Source organism: Nomascus leucogenys, chromosome 12 (genome assembly GCF_006542625.1).
Source record: "Nomascus leucogenys isolate Asia chromosome 12, Asia_NLE_v1, whole genome shotgun sequence".
NCBI lineage: Eukaryota > Metazoa > Chordata > Mammalia > Primates > Hylobatidae > Nomascus > Nomascus leucogenys.
The window spans coordinates 35,821,549-35,834,757 of NC_044392.1; the positions used below are offsets into that span (position 1 = coordinate 35,821,549).

The following is a 13,209-nucleotide window of genomic DNA, read 5'->3' on the forward strand; positions in this document are numbered from 1 at the left end:
TATCTTTACCTTCACAAACATGATATTCTTCCAGGATTTCCCTATCTTGGTGATGGGTAGCTCCATGCTTCCAATAGTGTAAGCCAGAAACCTTGATATGCTTTATTAATTTGGCTCCAGGACACCATACGTTCGGTTTTGCTGCTCTCCATCTGACTAGTCATCCTTTTTTTATTTTTTACTTATTTATTTATTTATTTTTTGAGACAGGGTCTCACTCTGTCAGCCCCAGAGCTTATTGCAGCCTGGACCTCCCAGGCTTAAGCGATCCTTCTGCCTCAGACTCCTGAGTAGCTGGGACTACAGATGCACACCACCATGACTGGCTAATATTTTGGAGAGATGAGGTCTTGCTCTGTTGCCAGGGCTGATCTCAGACTCCTGGGCTCAAGCGATCCTCCCGGCTAGGCCTCCCAAAGTGCTGGCATTACAGGCATGAACCACAGTGCCCAGCCCTTACTGATCATTCTTCTGCAGTTTACTTGTTGGTTTCATTTCTTGACCTCCTGTTGTTGGAGGTGACACAAAATTTAGTTTTTTTCTCTACATTCACTTCCTTGGTGAACTTATCTTTTGGCTGTATTGGCCAGTGACTCCCAAATTTATGTCTGTAGCCCTCTCTCCTTAATGCAAGATTCATATATCCACACATCAATTTGTTATCTCAACTAGAATGTTTGGTGGACAGCTCAATCCCAACACATCCCAAATTGAATACTTGTTCCTCATGTCTAAGCCTGTATCATTTGTAGCCTTCTTTATCTTGGTCAATGGCATTTCTGTCCTTCCACTTGCTCAGGCCATAATTCTTGTGCAGTTATCTTTTACTCTCCTTGCAACCCACATCTAGTCTGTCTGCAGATACTGTTGGGTTTCCTTTTAGAAGAAACACCCCAAACCAGTAAAAGTTCAGAGAGCTTCCGATATCCAGAATCTGACCACTTTTCATTAGCTCCAGTGTTAACCACTGTGGTCTAAGCACCATGATCTTTTGCATGGATTATTGCAATAGTCTCCAACAAGTGTTCCTGTCTCCCTGAAGTCTGTTCTCAAGATGACAGCCAGAATAATCTTTTTAAAAGCCTATTTGATCGTGTCCCTTTCACTCAGCAGAAAAGCCAGCATCCTACAGATGCTTCCTTTTTACCACTCTGATATTCTTTCTTCTCACTTACCCTGCTTCACCCACACTGTCCAGCTTGCTGTTCTTTACGCATACTAGCCACACTCTTGTGCTGGGACCTTTCTAGCGGTGATTCCTTCTGCTTAGAAATGTTCTTCCCTACAGTATGTCCTGGGCTAACCCTATTACCTTCTTCAAATCTTCGTTCCAACATCACCTCTGACGCTTAAGTTGATCACTCTGTTTAAAACTGCAAGGCCAGGTGTGGTGGCTCATGCCTGTAATCCCAGCACTTTGGGAGGCTGAGGTGGGTGGATCACGAGGTCAGGCGTTCGAGACCAGCCTGACTAACATAGTGAAACCCAGTCTGTACTGAAAATACAAAAATTAGCTGGGCGTGGTGGCACATGCCTGTAATCCCAGCTACCTGGGAGGCTGAGGCAGGAGAATTGCTTCAACCTAGGAGGTGGAGGTTGCAGTGAGCCGAGATTGCACCACTGCACTCCAGCTTGGCCAACAGTGCAAGACTCTGTCTCAAAAAAAATAAAAATAAAATAAAATAAAACTGCAACCTGCCCATCTCCCCTACTCCTAATATTCCTTACCCTGTTCTATTTTTTTCTGTTGCTTTTATTACTTTCTAATATACTATATGATTTACTTATTTATCATGTTATTGTTTATTGTATATTTCTACCTGCTAGAATGAAAACTCCACTAGGGCATGGTTCTTTGTTGTTGTTTACCTATGTATCCTGTTTACCTGGAACACTGACTGGCACACAGTAAATGTTTAATAAACATTGGTTGACTTGAATGCTTTCTTCTTTTGCCCCATATATGCAGTCCGTTACCAAGCCCTATTGTTGTTTTCCTGAATAGTTTTCAGATCATTTCACATCTCTCCATTTCTCCCACCACTACCTAGTCTAAACTTCTATTATATTTCATTTAATCTGCTGCAGTAACCTCTTCTCTGGTCCACCTGCAGCCACTCAAATTTGTCCCCTATCATTATAGGGGATGCATCTACGGTAATTTTTTAAAACACAAATCTGATTATGTTACTTGTCTTTATTAAAACCTTTCAATTTCTTCACATTGCTTTAGGATAAACATGTGGCCTGTAAGGTCCAGCACGGTACAGTACCACCCTCCCGTCTCCTGGCTACATCTTGTATCATATTCTCTCTTGCTCCCTGTTCTCTATTCATTCATGCCTTTTTTCTGTCCTCTGGGCTAGTCTTATGGTTTCCTACTATAGACACTTTGTATCTGTTGTTCCTCCTACCTGGAATAATTTTCCCTTCTCATTTTGTTTAGTAAACTCCTACTGATTCTTCAGATCTTAAAGCCTTATCCAGTCTCCCAGACAGGGCCAAATCTTCCTATCATAGTTTATGATTTATCCACATACGTCTCCTTAGAGTGGTTGTCACAATTGCAGTTTTACCTATATATGATTATGGTCATCAGGGTAATGTCTCTCTCCTCAACAAAACTGTAATTTCTATGAGGACAAAGACCATTGTATCCACAGTACCCAATGCAGTGCCTGGCACATATTAGATACTTGATAAATGTGTATTGAACAAATTATCTGTGTAGCATAACATCATATATATTCTTTGTGAAAAATTGTTCTACTATGATCCTATGCTAGTGCAGCATGCAATGGCATCCCTGTATACATTTCTTCATGTCATTTATATCATTGAGTAGTTTTATGAAATACAAAACAAATCTGGCTTCATATTTGTTTGAATATTCTCATATCTTAACTATTTGTATAATATGGATTTGCCCTATAGATTTTGAGCTTCACTGGTATCTACAATATTGCCTTGTCTTTAATTATTTACATTATAGAGATAAATGAAAAGTCTCCTTCACTGTACACTGCAATTCAAAGTAATACAGTTGAGGCCAGGTGCAGTGGCTTACACCTGTAATCCCAACACTTTGGGAGGCTGAGGTGGGTAGATTGCTTGAGCTCAGGAATTCAAGACCAGCCTAGGCAACATGGCAAAACCCCATCTCTACAAAACGTACAAAAAATTAGCCTGACGTGGTGGCATGCGCCTGTGGTCCCAACTACTTGGGAGGCTGAGGTGGGAGGATTGCTTGACCTCAGGAGGCGGGGTTTGCAGTGAGCAGAGATGGGAGATTGGGCCACTGCATTCCAGCCTAGGTGACACAGTGAGACCCAATCTCGAACAAAAACAAAGTAAAGTAATACATTTGCCAGTTTACCTGTCTATAGTTGCAATTTTACTATGATTTCTTCATATGCTTCCTTTGAAGGTAAGTATGAGGTAGGTTGATGATTGGAGTGATTCATGGCATTTCTTGTGGTCTTAGGTCCTCTACTGCAGATAATCTACCAAAACTCAGTAAGCATGTATTATTTTTATTTATATGATCAATTGACATATTTGATTGCTTGCTATGTGTTGAGTTTACCATAGTAAGTACAATATGAAATGAGCAGCCACAAATTCTGTCTGCTGGAATGTATAATCAAATGCACAGCTATTATATTTAGCATGAGGAATATTAAAAAGGAAAAATATAAGGTAAATTTCCTCTTTGAACAAATGTCTTAATTGCAAATACAGAATTCCTTCTGATACTTTGTATTCAGAATGTAGTATGAATTTAAGCAGGGGAAGTTTGTAGGGTTTTTGAAGAATATAAAAATATATAAAGAGGTTTGAATCAGAATTTGTTATAGGTTACTTTGCTTGTGCTAATCTGGTCCTTGGCATTTTTAAAAGAATACTGGTATCCAAAAAGCAGTCCTACTGAGCTGCTTTTAACAAAAGAAAATGCTTTCTTGAAGGTAGTGAGTTGGTTGACTCAGGTGGTCACTGGGCTTATAGATGTATTCTAAATATCAGTAGGTCTCCTTTTATTGTGTTACTATTATAATATATACTAATGAAAGGATACTTCAATAAATGAGAAAGATTAAAGTACAGTATATATAACTTGATTCTTGTAACACAGTTGTTTATTTGAGAGCATTTACTAAGTATAAATTGCTGTGAAGTAGGAGGTATTTCTGTTGTTTACAGTAAAATAGGATAAATCTTTTAGAATAATTTATAAACTGTTTGGTAGAACTCTGGAATTCAGAATGCAGGAATACCAGATCATGGACAGAAATGTGTTTCTTAGTAGACATCTTTTATTTTTGTCAACTCTGACATTTCTACTTCTTGTTGTCAGGTGAGATTCTGATGAATAAATAGCCACACACCAAGGTTTCATCACAACCTCATGAAGTTTGACAAACATTAGATTAATTTATCCCTAAAAACAATTTATCTAGTCTCAATCTGGTCTGCTGGAAGACCAGACTAATGTTTATGGAATTGTCTTATGTTTCTATTCTCTAGCCTTCTGTCTTTTTATTGCCCTGTTTTCTATGCAGTCATGGTTAAATGCCAAGTAATTGTGTTATAGTCCTTCTCGGGTGGAAAGAAATACTATTGTTTCTTTGTTTAATAATAATGATAAACAACAAAACATTAAGTGTTTTCTATCCATTTTGTCTTTTAAAATGTTATCCTTATAACATTTTAATAAAAATGTTTATTTTTTATTTATTTATTTTTTTGAGACAGGGTTTCACTCTGTCACCCAGGTTGGAGTGCAGTGGCCCAATCATGGCTTACTGCAGTCTTGACTTCCTGGGCTTCCGTGATCCTCTCATCTCGGCCTCCTGAGTAGCTGGGACCACAGGAGTGCACCACCATGGCCGGCTGATTTTTGTAGTTTTGGTAGAGACGAGGTTTCGCCATGTTGCCCATGCTGATCTCGAACTCCTGAACTGAAACGATCTTCCCATCTTGGCCTCTCAAAGTGCTGGGCTTACACACCTGAGCCACCGCACCCAACATAAAATGTTATTTTTATAACATTTTAAAATGTGAAATTTGACATTTTTCTTTTATGATCTCTCACTAGTATGTTCATTCAAAATCTTTCTCTCTTTCCATATACATGATGTTTTATTTTATTTTGGCAACAAAGTCTCACTCTCGCATAGGCTGGAGTGCAGTGAAGTGAACACAGCTCCCTGCAGCCTCAAGCTTCTGGGCTCAGGAGCTCCTCCTGCCTCAGCCTCCTGAGTAGCTGGGACTATAGGCATGTGCCACCACACTCGGCTAATTTTTAAATTTTTTATAGAGACAGTCTTGCCATGTTGCCCAGGCTGATCCCAAACTCCCAGGCTCAAGCAGTCTTCCTGCTTCAGCCTCCCAAAGTGCTGGGATTACAGGTGTGAGCCACCATGCCTGGCCTATATCTTACCTTTCTATTTACCTAGAACAGTATCTGTTACTCAGTCTCCCAGAACATACATATACTACACACACACACACACACATACACAAAACACATATTTTATTTTGGCCAGCCCTTTAAATTTCATTTGCAATATTGGAGTCAAATTGAATTTTACAATTCTTGGATAAAGCAGTGATACCAATTTTGCTTTTAGAATTCAGGGACAAACTTCATGTACTAAGGGAAAGAGTTCTACCTGCTAATTCTCTTTAATGTAGGTTTTAGAAATGATAACCTATACCGTACTGTTTGCTATTAGTATACTAAGATAATATGGGTAACAGATAATATAAATAAACTAAGTAAAGGTAATTTTTGACATATCCCTAGTCCATTTACAGGTGATTAAAGATAGTAAATATAATATAAATACATTACAGTATTTCTTTTTCTTTTTTTTTTTTTCTTGAGATGGGGTCTCGCTCTGTCGCCAGGCTGGAGTGCAGTGGCGAGATCTCAGCTCACTGCAACTTCTGCCTCCCGGGTTCAAGTGGTTCTCTTGCCTTTGCCGCCCAAGTAGCTGGGACTACAGGCACGTGCCACCACGCTCAGCTAAATTTTGTATTTTTAGCAGAGATGGGTTTTCACCATGTTGGCCAGGGTGGTCTCGATTTCTTGACCTCATGATCCACCCGCCTCGGCCTTCCAAAGTGCTGGAATTACAGGTGTGAGCCACTGCACCCGGACCATTATTTCTTTTTCAAAAGCTTATTGTTATGTAATCATGATAGTAATTGAAATGCATCAGAAAAAATGGTCTTTTTTTTTTTGAGAGACAGAGTCTCGCAATGTTGCCCAGACTGGAGTAGAGTGGTGCGATCTAAACTCACTGCAACTTCCACCTCCTGGGTTCAAGTGATTCTCCTGCCTTAGCTTCCCAAGTAGCTGGAATTATAGGCATATGCCACTACGCCTAGCTAATTTTTGTATTTTTTTAGTAGAGACGGGGTTTCACTATATGTTGACCAGGCTGGTCTCAAACTCCTGACCTCAGGTGATCTGCCCGCCTAGGCCTCCCAAAGTGCTGGGGTTATAGGTGTGAGCCACTGCGTCTGGCTGGTCTTAGCTTTTTTGGCTCTCCTGATTTTCCTGCAGTGTGCATATATCTATCTTGTCACATTACTGTAATTGTCATTTGATTATCTCCCCTGACTAGATTATTCTTTAGAAGGTAGGGATCATATTCTTTTTCATCTGCTGAGTTATTTAGGCAGCCAATAACTGAGTGAATAAATTTCTACCTTCTATCATAAGAGAATGGAATTACAATTAACCCTAGTTATCTGAGAGAACAGAAATTTGAAAATTGTGCTTTGAAACTAGCTAAGGTAATCATCCTCAGCTGATGGTCTGTTTTCATTATGATTCTATCAATACAATTCTTTATGGGTATTTGATTAATGATGCTTATAATTGTTGTTTCATTCTTAGAATATTGTATCTACCTTTTACCATCAGTAGCTGTGAGAGCAGACCAGTTAACTTAATCATGACCATAATCAGTCAGTGTGTAACTTTCTTGCAAGCTTCTTTCATTGGTTCAGCGTGATAAAGCATCCTTTGTTTCTTTAGTATAATCCAGTTAATTTTTACTGTGTTACTATGTTGTTTACAGTGGAAAAGAAGAAGGAAACAATAACAGAGTCAGCTGGTCGACAACAGAAAAAGAAAATAGGTAAGATGAGATATTAGTCAAAATGAAATTTGGGTTTTCTTAAAAAATTAATTCTTAGATAATGAAAATATAATAAAATTATTAATAGTGATAACTCACATTTCTATGATTTTATGGTTTATAAAGCACATGCATACTTTATCTCACTTGATTCTTACCCATTTTATGAGGTGTACAGGACAAATTTAAGCAGTTCCTCTATTTTTGCTCTTAGCTTTGGAATTTGAGTTCTGTAAAATGACAGTTGTGGCTTTTGAACTTGGCTGAGGGTTTTTGGCATAGTTTGTAAAACCATATTGTTTTTTATATCTGAGATGATTATTTCCACTTAAGTCTTACTTGTCTTCATTGTTTCCATGGCTTCCTTACTGATTATTGACTAGTGATGGAAATCCACCAAGGGGTAGGAAATTTTCTGAGTAATTTTGATATACTTGGAGAAATAATGACCATATTGTATGTTTTTAGTTTTTTTAGTATAACTTAGAATTTAAGTAATTCTGTTTCCAAAAGACAATTCGTAAAGTATTGTATATGATTTGTTTTTATACATTATGACATTTCTTGATTCTGAAATTAGGAAAAAAATTATTATGAGATTGTGTATTTGTTTCAGAAACTGTGTCTGTATACCTAGGTCACTGCTGTTACAACCCAGGGGAGAATTCCATGCAATTAGACTATGTCAATTCCTGTTCTGATTAAAGTTTTTCAGTTAGTATAGCGATCCTGGATGTTTTTTAAGTGGTCTGTTCACTTAATTCCATGAGAAAATGCTATTGAACATTTACTCTGTTATGTGTCAGTTACTCCTAACAGCATTGGAGAAACAAAGTAGAAAAAGATTCTATTTTTATTAGCTCTGTTTAGACAGGGAAAATAGACCAGAAAATAAATGATTACTATGCAGGATGATAAGTACTTTTTTGTTTGTTTGCTCGTTTTGTTTTTGTCTTTTTTTTTTTTTTTTTTTTTTTTTTTTTTTTTTTTTTTTTTTGAGACAGCGTTTCACTCTTGTTTCCCAGGCTGTAGTGCAGTGGTGTGATCTCGGCTCGCTGCAATCTCTGCCTCCCGGGTTCAAGCAATTTTCCTGCCTCAGCCTCACGAGTAGCTGGGACTATAGGCATGCACCACCACACCTGGCTAATTTTTGTATTTTTTGTAGAGACGGGATTTCACCATGTTAGCCAGGCTGGTCTCGAACTCCTGACCTCAGGTGATCCACCCGCCTCAACCTCTCCAAGTGTTGGGCTTGTAGACATGAGCCACTATGCCGGCCAAGAGTCTTGAGGAACAGAAATTTAAGGAACAACAGAAGAAGTAAAGTTCTGAAAAAGTATTGCCAGATAAGTTGGAAAGTAGTAGTGTCACAGAAGTTGAGAGGAGAGTGTCAGAGAGGAGGAAGGGCCTGATGATGATGGTAAATGTCTAAGAAATGGAGGTTATTAGTGCTTTTAGCAAAAATGGTTTGAGTGGCATGATCGGGGACAGAAGCCAGATCGTATAGATGAAGGAGAGAATGCAGACATTGAGAATGCAGACAGTGAGAAAATGAAGACGTTGAACATGGACAACTCTTTCAAGTACCTTTGCTATAAAGAATAGGAACGATATAAGAATGGAAGGCAGATTATCCTCTGTCCTTAAATTGGCAACACAGAGTATCTGAATTCAAGTGATCTTAACATGGAGTGCAACCCTGAATTGTTTGCTCACCCCAAAAAAAATCTCATCAGAAGTTATAAGAAATAATATTTATTGCCAGGCATGGTGGCTCACGCTTGTAATCCCAGCACTTTGGGAGACCAAGACGGGTGGGTCACCTGAGGTCAGGAGTTCAAGACTAGCCTGACCAACATGGCGAAACCCCATCTCTACTAAAAATACAAAAATTAACCAGGCATGGTGGTGCATGCCTGTAATCCCAGCTACTTGGGAGGCTGAGGCAGGAGAATCCACTTGAATCTGGGAGGTGGAGGTTGCAGTGTGCCGAGATCGCGCCATTGTACTCCAGACTGGGCAACAAGAGCAAAACTTTGTCGTAAAAAAGGAAGTAGTGTTTATGAAGAGTTGCTTATCAAAATCTTATTAGAAATTATGAGATGTAATATTTATGAGGAATTGCTTGAAAGGTGATCTATCCATTCTCTAGATTTGTACATTTTAATCTTAGATTAAGCCAGACTATCAGAAATCTGTAAACCTAAACTGGATTATTTTGGACTTCATAAAATGATTTTACCATATTTCGCCTTGGCATTTGCATTGTTAGGCTTATTATGAAAAATTCAGCCAGGTATAATACAATTTCTTATAGTACTACCTTGGAATGTATTCAAAAACATCCACAACATTACACAATTGTTTTTTGATAAGAAATTGTGGAAACTGTTTCTATTAGTTTTCAATATCAGGAAAAGTAGCAGTTCTCATAAGTAATTGGTTTATTTTATCTTATGGACACTGTGCTTGAACTGATTTTTGTTTTCCTTTGAATTGGCTGCTGATAAGCCTAGAATGAGATTTGCTGTTCATCTCCAGCAACTTTATAGGACCAATTAAATGTATTTTTATGTACTGATCCTATGTAGTTTTATTATTATCTAACCCTTACTTTTTCTTAGCCCAGATTCCTCACTTGAGCTTATTTACAAATATATAGTATCTGGGGAAAAAGGGGGTGTAAAGAGTAAAGCCACTGCACTGAAAGAAGGGAGTTTTCAGTAAGAGGGAAGCAGCCAGCAATATTCAGTGTTCCAGAGAAACAAAATGTCATTGATTTCACTAGGTGAAGCTCTTTGATAACAATCCTTGAGAGAACCATTAATCTGCAGTGGTAAGTGTCCTTTGCTTTTTAACTGAAGATTTGATGGTCCCGATTCTTAATTTCAGGAGCAAATGTTTTGACTATTTTGCATTTCCCTCTGATAAGAAGAAAAATTAATTTACTTTTGGTATCTGAATTTTATATGGTTTGTTTTGTTGCATTTCAAATAAAGAAGTCATAAGGGGCTTATCTGAAGGATACATGTGATGAGAAACTCAGGCAAAGCTGAACTAAGTGGTTACAGGAAGGCAGGAACCGTGGTATAGCAAGTCCTGCAAGCAGAGCAAGTCTTGAGAAAAAGCCGGACAGGGATCTTCACTGTAAAACTTCACTAATTTTTTTGGCATTCAGCTTTTGCCTTCACCTAACCTTCCCTGTGTCCTTCCCCACCCCCAACCCCTTAGGAATATCTGCTCCAGATGTTTGTGTCCTGGGGTTCTAGCTCAGTATTTTCATAGTGTCATCTATAGACTACCTACATCAATATTGCTTGAGATACTTGTGAAAAATGAAGGGTGCCAAGTATTACTCCCAGACTTTACTGAATCAGGATCTCTGGATGTGGGACTCAGGAGTCTACTTTTTTCTTTTTTTCTTTTTAGACAAGTTGCCCATATAATTCTTAGGGAAATTAAAGTTTCAGAGCCAGTACCATATTATAACTTCTATTTCTGTTCCCATAGTTAATTGATTTATTTTCCCAAAATTTTCTAGGATAAATTCCTGAGAGAGGAATCTAATTGGCCAAGCTGATCTTTTTATGTCATAGGTCATGGGAGAGCCTATGGTTTGGCTGCCTCTTGGGTCAGCAGTAGTAGGACAGAGGGTGTTATAAATCTTCATGAGGCTAACCCTTCAACAAGGTATGGTGCCAGGCAGATGTCCCCATAAGGTGGATGGGAAAGGGAGAGCAGACATTCTGAAGCTTGTCTGGGTGGGCTAAGTATCTCTTTTCTTTTTTTTTTTTTTTTTGTTTGTTTGGTTTTGTTTTTGAGGCAAGGTTACCCTCTGTCAGCCCAGGCTGAAGTATAGTGGCATGTTCATGGCTCACCACAACCCCAACTCCTCTTGCCTCAGCCTCTTTGAATAGCTCAGACTACAGGCATATACCACCATGCCTGGCTAATTTTTGTTTTTTGTAGAGATGGGGTCTCTCTGTGTTGCCCTTGAACTCCTGGACTCAAGCAATCCTCCTACCTCAGCCTCCCAAAGAGCTGGGATTACAGGTGTGGGCTACCACACCTGGCCTCTTTTCTTCATGACTTGGATTTAAATATGAGAGGAAATTTTTGAAATTTAATATATTTGGGGTCCTGAATTTATACACTCATTCTAGGCCTTTTTCTATGTTATTTGGATTGGCTGAAGGTCTACTGACTGTGGTCAGAATGGATGTCATCATTGCTACTAGTTTATTCCAATAGCCACAAGAAACGTAGCCTCCATTTTTGGAGTATTCCTTTTCTGAATTTTAATTTTCCCTTTTGCTAGTCACCTTGGAAAAGAAATCATTCTAAATATAAATGTATCTTCTGCATATTTGCAGATTATTCTCTCCATGAAATTTTGTCAAATTTCATAGATGTTGTATTCTAAAAGTTCACTACTTAGAGAATGCGTAGTTTTTTGTTTTTGTTTTTGTTTTCAGACAGAGTCTCACCCTGTCGCCCAGGCTGGAGCACAGTGACGCGTTCATGGCCCACTGCAGCCTCAAACTCCTGGGCTCAAGTAATCCTCCCACTGTAGCCTCCCAAGTAGCTGGGACTACAGGGGCACACCATCATGGTTGGCTAATTTGTAAATTTTTTGTAGAGACAGGGTCTTGCTATGTTGCCCAGGATGGTCTTGAACTCCTGGCCTCAAGTGATCTTCTCACCTCAGCCTCCCAAAGTGCTGGGATTGCCCAGCTAGAACCTGAATTTTAAGTTCATCCTATCAACTGGCTTATAATTTTAGACTATATGCCATTTTAGAGAAATTGAAAAAAGGGAGAAAATTTAAGAGAAGGATAACTAATTTGAGACATTTAAGTACAATCATTATGTTATACTTACAAATTAACTGATTGGCAATTCCCTTTGGTGTAACATAAGCATATATATATTAATGTACAGAGTTAAGACATTTAATACCAGAGGTAATTTCAAAAAAACGCTGAAGATTTATTTATTTAAATTGAAATATTTTGGTGCTCTGCTGCATTTGAATCTTCTGAGTACAAAATGTGTACTTTCCCAGGTGTTTTCATCATCTTATTAAATGATATTGAGATAGAGTGCTTTTGTAATCACCAATCAGTGACAGTTTATTTAACAGCTGCTTTGTGCTCAGCATTGTATGTATTAACCATCTCATTAATTCTTTGCAGAGAGACAAGAAGAGAAACTGAAGAATAACAACAGAGATCTATCAATGGTAAGAGACCTAACTATAACTTCATGGTTAACCACATAATGTTTTTAGCAAAAGACTGATTTGCATCAAGTGCATTGCACTCACCTTTTCAGAAATTTATCACCTGTGAAGGCTATAAATAATATCATGGGTGTTCCTGGACCAAATGGAAGTGAAAATATGCTCCTGCTCTTAAACTTCATTTTAATACTATAAATAGCTTTTTCAGACTGTCTCAGAGGTCATAATTTGTCCTCTTCACACAGTTCTTAGTTCCCTCTTATGTTTTCAAATGAAGTAGTTTATTTTCTTTTTCTTCCCTATGTTAATGCTGAATCTTTGGTTTTATGGTGATGTGTGTAATCCCAATATAGGAGTTCGAACATTATAAATGGCTTTTATTACTGTCTTGTGTTCTTTTTTCTTTTTTCTTTTTTAGAGACAGGATCTTGCTTTGTCACCCAGGCTGGAATGCAGTAGCACGATCAGAGCTCACTGCCACTATGAATTCTTGGGCTCTAGGGACCCTCCTGTCTCAGCCTCCCAAGTAGCTGGGACTACAGGAGTACACCACGCCCGGCTAATTTTTAATTTTTTTTTGTAGAGATGAGGTCTTGCTATCTTGCCCACACTGATCTTGAATTCCTGGGCTCAAGTGATGGATCCTCCAGCCCCAGCCACCCAGAGTGTTGGGATTATAGGCGTGAGCCACTGCACCCTGCCGAGTCTTTTTTTTTTTTTTTTTTGAGACAGAGTCTTGCTCTGTTACCAAGGTTGGAGTGCAGTGGCTCTATCTTGACTGATTGCAACCTCTGCCACCTGGGCTTGTGCGCTCCT

At 38.6% G+C, this 13,209-nt stretch overlaps 1 protein-coding gene across 1 annotated transcript in view; it reads left to right on the top strand.

Annotated features, from left to right (window-relative positions):
* Positions 1 to 13,209, top strand: part of TMCO1 (transmembrane and coiled-coil domains 1) — a 40,585-nt gene that overhangs the window by 1,962 nt on the left and 25,414 nt on the right. Inside the window, exons 3-4 of the mRNA XM_012511248.2 lie at positions 7,092 to 7,151; positions 12,347 to 12,393. Coding sequence (XP_012366702.1) covers positions 7,092 to 7,151; positions 12,347 to 12,393 — 107 coding nt within the window. The remainder of the gene's footprint in view (positions 1 to 7,091; positions 7,152 to 12,346; positions 12,394 to 13,209) is intronic.